General features: G+C 44.2%; 1 protein-coding gene across 7 annotated transcripts; it reads left to right on the top strand.

The window, feature by feature from the left end:
* The first annotated feature begins 493 nt into the window (after positions 1-493).
* On the top strand, positions 494-11,100 carry max (myc associated factor X). Of its 7 annotated transcripts, none has more exons than XM_041958262.1 (5): positions 494-651; positions 944-970; positions 6,545-6,652; positions 8,329-8,452; positions 9,685-11,100. In XM_041958262.1, exons 1-5 carry the CDS (start codon positions 616-618, stop codon positions 9,870-9,872), a joined length of 483 nt encoding a protein of 160 aa, XP_041814196.1. In that variant the 5' UTR covers positions 494-615; the 3' UTR covers positions 9,873-11,100. The 7 variants fall into 7 exon arrangements, with proteins under 7 accessions (XP_041814196.1, XP_041814195.1, XP_041814193.1 ...); XM_041958261.1 differs by having other exon boundaries at positions 8,314-8,452; XM_041958259.1 differs by having other exon boundaries at positions 6,545-6,700.
* The last annotated feature ends 182 nt before the right edge of the window (positions 11,101-11,282 follow it).

Genomic DNA, 11,282 nt, shown 5'->3' with positions numbered 1-11,282 from the left:
ATATTTGTACACTGTTGTAACTGGACCTGTGCGTGTGCGTGTGTGTGTGCGTGCGTGTACGTGTGTGTTTCCTGTGTGTGTTCTTAAAATCCACGTGTCTCAGCCATGGCCCCGTTTAGCTCCTGTGACATACAACTGTGACTCCAACTACAATTCCCATAATGCGTCTGAAGAGAAAGCCACTGTAACGTCGCGAGTATGCTAAACGGCTTCTGGAGATTGTAGTTTACCAACAGACAATGCTTCCTATTTTTAATGATACTCAGCCAACTAACTAATGTTTACACGGCTCATAATCTGGAAGATTTCAGTTTTTAAAATTTGTCTACACTAATTATCCTTTAACAATCACAGTTTCTTTGAATAATACACGGAAAACTACCTGAGCAACTACAATTCCCATGTGTCCCGGGACATTGCGCATGCGTGCTGCGCAGCGGTAGCTGTGTGTGAGTGTGGTGGAGTCACGTGGAGACGGTAGAGTCCACCTCGGTCCTGTCCAAACAGAACGTGAGCATTTAGCTGCCTGTCTGTCGGTGCGCCGCTTGGTGCTAAACTGATTCATGTTGTTTTTTTAGCCACGCGTCCCTTTAAACTAGACTATTTTATCGAAGAATGAGCGATAACGATGATATCGAAGTCGATAGTGACGTGAGTATTGGCACTTTTCGCTTTTTAAGGATATTATTTTGCTAGCTGGCGATTTAGCTGAACTAGCTGCTCAGCTAGCGTTAGCTACCAATAAGCTGGCTAGTTTTGCTTTTCTGTCTGATAAGTATTTCTTGTCGGGATTCCTGTCAATTGATACGCAACACTAGCCTTTCTTGCTCCAGAGCTTTGCTAATCTTCTAAATTATTTTACTTTCTAGTCACCTCAGCGAAACAGTAAGATTTGCTGAACAGTTATGGCTACAATTGTACTTTTTGTTCTGTTTCTTTGCAGGAAGACTCACCGAGATATCACTCTGTGGTGCGTAATGCTGGGGGGGTTTGTCCAATGTCGAAAAATTGTTTCACTGTTGTTGGAAAGTTTATTTATCCATCACACCCTGCTTCTGTTTTTGGTATTTAATCGATCGGTAAGGTTAAACTGTGGAGGTTATTTCAAAGAGAATGTGAAAGTGCTGCTGTCTGCCTTGTGGGACAGCTGCAGTCATGTTTTTAACTGATATTTGTGTGCGGCGGTTTCCCGTCATTTTCTGTAGCATTGAACGAGAGTGCGTTTCTAATAGTGCTGCGATTGTTCCTCCTCGGCATCAGCGTTAGCAGTGCACTGCAGGGTATCCCCCATCCTGTGTGTACGCGGCCATAGGGAGACGGTGACACAACATCTATATTTAGACCAAAGCTTTATCCCGCTACAATGGCTTTTTTTGTTGCATGTTTATTATTTTCCCCGGTTGATATAAAAGCTTTCTGTGCTCGGTGCCAGCCGGTCAGCCGTTCCGAGCCGTTCTCCCCGGCGGTGCGTCCCTCACCGCGGGGATTCCGCTCGTGATCAGGTTTGCAAATTGTACATCTAGGTCACGTCGGGAACGAGAGTTTACATTTGCGCCGCATTCACGGTCGTGCAGGGGAAATAAGGCATGGGGCTGTTGCATGTGTGGAGCCGCGCCTGCATCTCGGACAAGCCTTCGTGTCAGGAAGGGGTGCTGCGGGATGTTTTCCGGTGTTGCAGCCGGTGATTAGAGCCATCTTCTCTCTACAGGCCACTAAAGGGCTGGCAGCCTAAATGAATGACGTATAGCTGCATCGCATACCGGCGAGAAAAACACCCTGCACGACTTGGTTGATGCACGGGGCTGCACAGCACGACGTATTAACCTCCAGTCAGAATTTAACCAGAATTTTCATGCATGAAGGCATTAAGGAAACATTAGTGTTAAATTTTAGAGCATGCATTAGTGATAATAAGCTTTTGCCCCCCAACGGACCTCAGCTCGTTCTCTCTTGATCACGGTCACTTTTTCCTCAATGCAGTTATGCGATCAATTGCAGAGCCACATGAGAAACTCAAACCTGATTTCAGTTCACTTAGTATTATCTAATTTGATTACCCAAGCTATAAGCATAAATATGTATGTCCTGATAGCTGTTTGTGCCCCTCAGAGTCAAGACGGTTGCTTCCATCTGTGCATATCTTGTTCTGAGCGAATGGGAATGTGGACTTCAAGTCTGCACATGGGGACACCCGGGGACAAGTTGAGGACGTATCTAATTGCAGCCAGCTTCAACCCTCGCTTGTTGCAGCTTGTTAAGACATCGTCAATTATGCAACTTATAACTGAAATTGCAGCTCTTGCAATTTCAAAAATGCACATTTTCAGGTTGCTATTCTCATCCAAAAACAATGTATTATGCAGATCGTACAGGCATAGAAATACAATCTTAAATCTTTAACTAATGGTGGGTGACTGTGCAGACTTTCAATAGGTTTCCAAACCTAGATAGTGAGTCTGTTGTCTGCAGATATGCCTTATTTGTGAGATAAGAGACTGACTGTCAAGTCACAAATTGAGCACCAAAGACTTGACTTGTAGTGTCATTATGTTACATGTTAGACTTGAATATAGAGCTAAAACAAATAGTCGATTAACAGAAAAATTGCAGGCATCAGGTTAAAATTGCAATTTAGTTTTTTTTTTTTTTTTTTTCAAAAATTCTCGGGTTTAGATTCTCAAATGTGAGGTTTGGCTGCTTTTCTCTGATATCATCGTAGATTACATATCTTTGGGTTTTGGTTAACAAGACAAGAACTTGTGATGGACATTTTTTAACTCTTTGCTGACATTGCGTAGACCACTTTCTGGAGCTTCTGTTTTGTTAGTGCTTCCACTGTTATTAGTGCAAGAAGGTTTTCCACGTAGTCCACCATCCTGACGGACGTGTAGGCTTTCATGCAGAGAACGTGAGATGGCTCATCAGTAGCCAACAAGCGGCAGCTACCAGCTCTTCCACTCGGCACCTGGAGCAGTTATGTAATGTGTCGCGGTCAGGTATGAATAGAATGGAGGGAGTAGCTCAGCTGGTGTGCCCTCCTAGGCAGCCAGCGAAAGGTATCGGTTTTATGATGAACTGATAATGGCTGCACGTAGGTAATTGGACACCTGTTTTTCGTGGTGCCTGATGTGCTTAACAACTCAGATAGCACTTACAAACTAGCCATTAAGGCACAAGAACATATCTGAGTACAGTCGCTACACTTAAATGTAGATTAATATCAGTGAACCTTCATAGTGTAGGTCGATAGCCGTCGTCATTTAGATGTCATGTAGCTCAGTCTGTTCCTCATCCCCAAATGAGATGCTCATTAAATTCTCATGCAATAAAATTTTGCTCCACCTTTCTGGAATATATTTATGTACAATATCTTATTCCGAGTGTTGTTTGTTTATGCTGCCGTATCAATCCCTTTACTTCTCAGGGTGTATCAGACCATTGTACACAATGTGGCAAATCACTCATAAGTATTTCTTGAAGTACTTTGTTTAATCAGGTAGCTATCTTGTTGGATTTGCCAAAAACAGACATTCCTGACTGGGTATTTGATCTGTTCAACAGCATTTAAATCGATTTTTCCAGAAGGTTAACTTTATCATAACATGTATTGGTATAAAATGACAAACTCGTTCTTTAAACAACCCCATTTAAATAAAAAATGTAAAGGAAGCTGGTAAAACACCCACATCCTGATGCATCTCATCTTGTGATCCATCTAGTCGTGGATGATGGACTAAACAGCCATGTGGCATTCAGTGTGTGAAACAAAACATCTGCTCTCTTCTCTGAAAATGTTTTATTTCATATAAGCTACATAAATGTGGGCCGCCTCCACTGTAAAAGGCTGCAGAAAACCTTGTAATGGGATTACAGTATTTCACTGATTACAGGCTGTTAGAGAGAGCAGAAATAGCTGAATTCTGTAAAAACAAAATTGAAGATGTCAAGCAGTTCTATCTTTGTAGGATCATTTTATTCCAGATAATTGAGTGATTAGATTTCATGCAGCTTAATAGAGAGTGTTACGTAGAAATAACCAATGACATCGTGTTAATTTTAATCACCCAGGCACTTGATGTCCATAATTGCAGAGTAGTTGTATATGGAGCAGCTCCAGAGAGTACTGCTTGAATGCATTTTTTTGGATCTTAATTAACATTCAAACATTAATGACATGAAGCCTCTTATCTGATGAAAGAAGTTTGTTTTTTAAGAGTTAGATATAAGTCTTAGTTTTCTTAAAAGCATCAACACAAACAAGGTGTTTGGAATTGAAGCATGGCACAGGATGAAGAACACAGGAAGTTATATAAGTATGATTATTCTCAATAGGAGCAAAGTCTGAACTCTATTCTGGATTATATTACAGTTCAGTGTCTGCAGTCTCAGTTGCACTCGCAACGATTCGCTGAAACCACGCATATAAAAACGGCTGCTGGACTTGTAATTGCGCATGCCATCCGGACCAGTCACATGTTTGTGTATGCCAGGGCTAACGTAGGGAGTGGAGTCTCGCCTCGCGGTGGCTCTCTGTGTGTGATCCGATGAGGCACACGGTCCTGGTGGATTTGTCTCTCCTGGATGGGTCGTGGCTCTTGTGCAACAGGCCGCGGGCGCAGCTGTCGCCATGCCGGCCAGACTCGTCACAAGTCGGGTTATTGTGATTAATATGCAGTGAATTTTGATAAAGGGGTTTTAGTTACAGTTTCATATGTGTGACATTTATAGTACAGTTCCTGTTTTTCTAGCATTAAATTGCTAGCTAATAGCTTGTATTTGTTACAGATGTTGGTAGCTGACTCACACTTTACAAGTCCTTCCTCCCACCAAACATATGACACGCCGAGGGCTTGTCTTGACCTGCGTGGTGTCTCACTTGTGGCCACTTTGGCTTTTGCTGAAAGCTGTGGACAAAATGAGTCAGATGATGCAAGGTCATGTGACTTGTACCTCGTCTCCCTCCCGCCTGGGGCCGTGCCGCAACTACATCAGCTATTTCATCGCAAATATTCAAATCAGGTCCGGCTTGTTTGGAGGTGTGTGAAGCGGGATGATCTGCTGAGGTGTGCGGGCTTTGATTGGGTGTTGTACTCAGCCTGGTGACATTGGATTAGGCTGGAATCAGATGTGATTGGAGGCTGTGATGGTTTGGCCTACAAACAGGTTGAACCGCAAGCAGCAAACCGATCTGCTGGATGTGGTCATGTGATTATGGCAGCCATCTTGTGCCTCTAGAGTCTAATTTGAATACAACTGTGTGGTTGAAATTTGGAGCCTGTTCGGAGCTGTTGCACAAGCCTCTGTGTGTGAACTGGAGATGTTTGGGTTATTATGATTAAGCCAGCTCTTTAACCCGGCAAAAGACGTGAGAAATGAGTTTTGATGTGGCGCAGCAGCCTGAAATTCACCATGAATTTGGCTGAGTTCATTGCGATATGATTAAAGCTGAGTTATGTTGAAAGCACAGGGCGTACAGAAGAAGGCAAATGTCCCTCTACACACAAACAACAGTTTTGCACACCATCAAACTGAATTGTGCTTCTTAACCTTGAATCTGAAGCCAGCACCCTCATAAATCTACATTTCACTGGGCCTTTGTTCCTCGTCCGCCCACCTCTCACCCCGTCTGAATGACTCGAGTTTCGTGACTTTGACCCTGGTCATGAATCTGAAGACGACCACTCCTGTGTGCTCCTGCAGAGAAGGGAGGGACAGAAATGCAGCGGGGAGGGGGCAGAATGGCTCATGTGGAGGAGGGGGATGGAGGCTCGGGAGGCAACTTCAGTGGCGAAAACTTTAAATGAGCTTTTTCACACAGTTTGTTGGACTTTTTATCACGAGGTTATCGGGTGGTGGACTGTAGTGCTGACAGTCGACAGAAAATGAATCAGTGATGTCGGACAGTTGATTATCTGTCTCTATCTCTGCGTAGGGGTTTATGTTTTTCTTCTTTTTGACTGTTAGTTCAACCTTTATTCCAGATAAGTTTGGACACTGTAAAATGTGAATAAGAACAGAATGCAATCATTTGCAAACAAACTTTACCAGTAAGTTTTCTGAAGTGTTCCTGAGCTCATGCAGGAACATCCTTTATCCAATCATGTGTTCACAAAGTGGTGAACCTCGCTCCATCCTCGCTTGTGAGCAACTGAGCCTTTCCAGGATGCTCCTTTCATACCCAATCATGATGCCTTCACCTGTTACCAATATTTACCTGTGGAATGATCCAAACAGGTGTTTTTGGAGCGTTCCACAACTTTCCCAGTCTTTAGTTGCTCCTGTCACAACTTGTTTGAAACGCTTTGCTGCATCAAAAAGGATCAGCAAATGATTGCATTCTTTTTTATTTATGTTTCGCTCAGCGTCCCACCTTCTTCACCGTCTGGGTTGTGATTACTCTGAATCACTGGTGTTGTAAAGGCAGAGTGGGACTTGGCAGCAGAGCGGTTCGTGTAGGTTGACCAGGGACGTTTGGGCACCCGCTGTCCTCTACCCACGCTGCTCTGCTGCCAGGCTGAAGGCCTTGTGACTCTTCTCATTGCAGGCAGACAAACGGGCACACCACAATGCGCTGGAGCGCAAGCGTAGGGACCACATCAAAGACAGCTTTCACAGCCTCCGGGACTCGGTACCCGCCCTGCAGGGAGAAAAGGTTGGTAAAGCTCAGCCTGCAGGTCCCTCCAGGCACATAACGACCCATGTAAGACATTTTTGAACTTGTATTTGCCATGTGTTTGCTAAAAGGTTAAGTATGATATTTCTTGCTTATTATGTTCTTTGTGAATTTTACTTCAAGGGATATTCAAGGGCATTTCTAGCATGTGGGGTGATTTTAATGATTCTAGTGAGCACAGAGATGTAGATGTCTTCACTTGTTTAATGTGTGTGTGTTAGTGAAATAGTTGAAGGCACTGGGAGGAGGGCAGATGGTGGGAGAGTGCAGATTGGCAGCAGCGAGACAGTGATGCAGTCTAAATACTTGGACCAGCGTCAGGAAGTTATTATGAGGAAATGTTGTTGCTCTCTTCCTGTTTTGACATCCATGACATTGAGAGCGTTTGGAGCTGGTTCAGTAACTGGGCACACTGTTTTATTTTCCCCCAAAAGACCAGTTCATGACTGTGACGCAGCGTGGAGGGCGGGGGCGTACGAGATGATGTGAGGGATGTTTGGTGATCATTTGTAAGACGTGTTCGGTCGCAGCTGCCCCCCGTGCTCGACCCCCACCCCTCTCCCAGGACCATCCTGCTATTAGAGCTCCGTTTTACGGCCAACGTGCAGCGTTTTTTTTTCTTGTGAGGAAGCAGAATATGTAGAGAAAAATCAGGGCTGGGTACCAAACCTCAATACTGTTTTTGGGCTAGACTGAAATGTAGCTTTACAAGACTGCCAGACCAGGAAGCTGGCATTGAATATCTGGTTCCCTCCTAATCTCATTCTTTGATCAGACTGTTCCTCACTTGAATCAACATTCTACAGAACCTTTGATGTCTTTTTTTTTTTAATTGAAGAAAAGATTTTGTGGAATCATATGTTTATATTTCTCAAATTGAGGTGTCAGAAAAGTCGGAGGGGCATCATATTGTCTCATGTCCAGTAGTAGATGGTGGTCTAAACAGTAAGCACATTAAATAGAAAAGCTAGAGCTGAGATGATAAATTGATTAACGCATCACTGGATGTAATTATTTTTGATCGTTTCCAATGCCCATAATTCACCTGTCTAGTTGTTCTGGTCCTGGTTTTCTCAGTCTTCAGTGATTTTAAATTGAATACCTTTTGTTTTTTGGACTGTTAGTCAGAATGTCTCAATTTAGACTTTGAGAAATTGATCACTTGGGTATCGTATCAGCACTGCTATTGGATTCATAAGATGCCCAGCCCTAATGAGGAAGGATCCCACTGATGCTGCTGCTCATATGAAGTCACCAAATAGCTGCTTTAATTAAAGATGTAGCTGATATTTGTCTGTAATGCTTGAACATTTTGCAGTCAGCAGTGCTTTTGTTCGCTGTAATCGAGGTGAACGCTCTGACAGTAATGTGTCAGGGTCGTGACCTCGCCCGTGGATGTCAGACTGAAGTGCAAGAGGATTTTGAGAGGTCAAGAGGAGGCAAGCTGTGCAGAAACACCCAGCGTTGTCCCAGATTTCCCCGTAGCCTCCTGCAGTTGTGTGGGTTAGCGGCGTTTCGGCCTCCGGGCCAGACTGTAGCATCGTGACAGGGCCAGAAGTTTTTGTGTTAACAGAAATGTGACTGAAAAGAATTCTGTATACTTGCGTCATTGCTTCAATTTCTGCATGTGTCACTAACAGCAGTCTACCAAACAGGCGTCTCGAGCCCAAATCCTAGACAAAGCCACAGAGTACATCCAGTACATGAGGCGAAAAAACCACACGCACCAGCAGGATATCGACGACCTGAAGAGGCAGAACGCGCTGCTGGAGCAGCAAGGTATTTCAGCGCTCTCCCATCACGCTGTTCTGCAGGCTGGGGATACTCTGCATGAGATTTAGACTCAGTATACCACAAGAGCTTCATCTCAGAATGAAGACCAGCTGTTTCCAGTGTACAGCTCTGAGGATTGAGTCATTTTTGCCTGCTGATAGGAGTCTGGACTTGTAGGACCTCCTCAGAAAAGTGTGAGCGCATCAGATTTGACCCGCGGCAGCTAGTGAGAGTGGAGAGCAAGAAGGGAGGAGATGCAAACGCCTCGCCGCCATGTTTGTTTTGGTTGGCCGATGTAGTGAGATAAAAGAGAGTGTGGATGAATGGTTTGAGAACATGAAGTCCTAATCTCAAAATCAAAGCGTTTGTGCCACCACAGCAGACACGAGCAAAGCCAAAGTTAAGCTCCCCTCTCCGAGCTGAACCCAGCTTCTATAAACCAGGTTCTCTCTGATGTTTTCTCAAACATTTTCCTGGGGTTTATTGTCCATAATCCAAACCAAACGGCCGTTGAAATGGACAGCAAAATTTGATGACCGTGTTCTTTAAACAGATTATTTTCTCACCATTAAACGACGACATTGAGACCCGTGGTTAAGACACGTGCAGGACTGCAGCCCGCCCACCCAACAGAACGTGACCTCAGTGTCCTCATTGGTAGTTATAGCCGTACAGGGTGTGTCGTTATTGAATGCTAAGTAGATTAGCATCATTGTATTGTTTAAATAGTGTTTGCATTTTATTTTATCAACCAGAACATCAGTAGATTATAACAGATTAGAGCATTAGAACAAAAATGGTAGTAGAAACCCTCCATGAGGAAAACACACTGAGTAAAAGATGCTAGTGAAACAGGCCGGCTAGAAACGTGGCCTGGCTTTTGTACTATGTGTCCACTTACAGCAGACAGTTTTACTGCACAGTGAAACTGCACATCTTAGGTGGTGCTGCTGATTCTTGTTTATGGCAAAGTGGATACGAAGAGGAAATCTGTATTTAGGTTGCTTTCCACTCCGCAGAGCAGGGTTGTATAAAAACAGATGGTGCTACACGGCTAACGGCTTGTCTTCCTCCTGTTCGGTTCTCTGGTTATCTGCATTTCCTCAAAGATAACGTCATTCTCTTCAGTCATGCAATGTGTCCCCAGCCTGAATTTGTCTCCACTAAGTTTATAACTTTAAAATGCTGTTGTTGGTCTTCTTCACCTTCATCCTCCGCTTATGTTTGTTTCGGTGCAGTCCGCGCTCTGGAAAAGGTGAAGGGCTCCGCCCAGCTCCAGGCCAGCTACTCATCGTCTGACAGCAGCCTGTACACCAATCCCAAAGGCAGCGCCGTGTCGGCGTTCGACGGCGGTTCCGACTCCAGCTCGGAGTCTGAGGCGGAGGAGCCGCCCAACAGGAAGAAGCTGCGTGTGGAGGCCACTTAGAGAGCTGAGCGGGTAAAACCTGGCCAAGGTCGAGGCGGCGGGGCACACGGGAGGGCGAGAGGGTACGTGGCCTTCAAAGCTCTCGAGGCTCACCTCCCCCTCCCCCCTTCATGCCAACAACACCCGCCCCCCTCCTCCCTCGCCGTCCTCCTCAGTCTCTCCCCTCCATCTCTGGGTGGGCTCGCTCTGGAGACTCATGACCCCTCAAACCTCCACACACCGCCGCCACAATCGTCTCTCTTCCCACCCAGTCTCAATGAACAGGAGGGAGGAAGTCAGCAGGGTGGAAGATGACTGCTTCAATCCATCAAGAGAGCTTCAGGTCCCCCCCCCCCCCCCCCCCCCCCCATCCCTCTCTGTCTCTATTCTTTGGTTCTCCATCATTGGTATTTCCCCTCTAGCAACGTCAACAATCCAAAACCCAAAAAGAGGCAGCTTGGCTACTTAAAGGACTTGATGCTTTTTTTGTACCCTCAATAAAGCCCCTCCTCCTCCCTGGGTTGTTTTTGGGGGGAGAAGGGCGTGCCAGGTGTACTCCTCCAAGCACTGCTATATTATATATTTTCTCTTTTTTTTTTTTTTGTTTATTTTGTTATTCTTGATAAAAACCTGTTTAGAATTTACACACACACACCTAGATAAATCGTCCTGGAGAAGTTTACCTTTTTAAAATATGAAAATCATTTGTAGCTTACTTTTTCCACTAAAGAATGTGAAGACGCTTTGAAGCAAATGTTAAAGTGATACCCACCTCAGGCCCACTGGATCGCAGATGTTTTCTGCCTGACACGTTTGTTAACACAAGACGACAAAAAAAAAGAAAAGAAAAGTCGACTCCTTTGTTGAAATTGATGTTTTGAAGGAGAATATTCCTAAACTTGTATCGTATTTTGTCCTTTAGCTTGAAGTAGTTGAATGACTTTAGGTGGCTGAATACATTAGGCATCTCGTTTTATATATTATAAAAAGCATTGATTGGATGTTTTCAAGTTCAAAAGTATGTTATGCATTTTGTAGTAATCTCACAAGTTATGGGGAAAATGCCAATTTGTCACATGTAGTTTTCCTTAAGGGTATGAAATAGGTATTGAATGTCAAAGGTAGCTCCCGTCTTTTGCAGTACAAGGAAGCGAATTAAGTCCTTGTCGATGTGTTGTGCTTTACACGGTAAAAATCAATGTTGCTGAATCCCCCAAGGAAAAAAAAAGGAAGCATTTTGCGTGTCTAGGAAACGTGTGTGTATGTATATTGTTTCCATTTTATTTCCATCTAGGAGGATATAATTAGTGTAATAGGTCTTTGTTTGTCCGATTCCATTCCATGGAAATTACAAGTATGTTGTACATACTGCCAACAATTGTCTTGCAAGTTGAGGCCTACCTTTACTATGAGACTATAAAATAAACTATT

The sequence above is a fragment of the Chelmon rostratus genome, chromosome 18 (genome assembly GCF_017976325.1).
Source record: "Chelmon rostratus isolate fCheRos1 chromosome 18, fCheRos1.pri, whole genome shotgun sequence".
Lineage (NCBI taxonomy): Eukaryota > Metazoa > Chordata > Actinopteri > Chaetodontiformes > Chaetodontidae > Chelmon > Chelmon rostratus.
The sequence above is the reverse complement of the archived record's forward strand: the minus strand, read 5'-3'. Positions and strand labels throughout refer to the sequence as shown.

What these genes read in the sequence shown, in the direction of transcription:
- max (XM_041958258.1), top strand. Translation starts at nt 616, where the DNA reads ATGAGCGATAACGATGATATCGAAGTCGATAGTGAC. An exon ending in ATATCGAAGTCGATAGTGAC is followed by an intron (nt 652 to 943) that starts GTGAGTATTGGC and finishes GTTTCTTTGCAG; the next exon opens with GAAGACTCACCGAGATATCA. An exon ending in CCAGGCACATAACGACCCAT is followed by an intron (nt 6,701 to 8,313) that starts GTAAGACATTTT and finishes TGTCACTAACAG; the next exon opens with CAGTCTACCAAACAGGCGTC.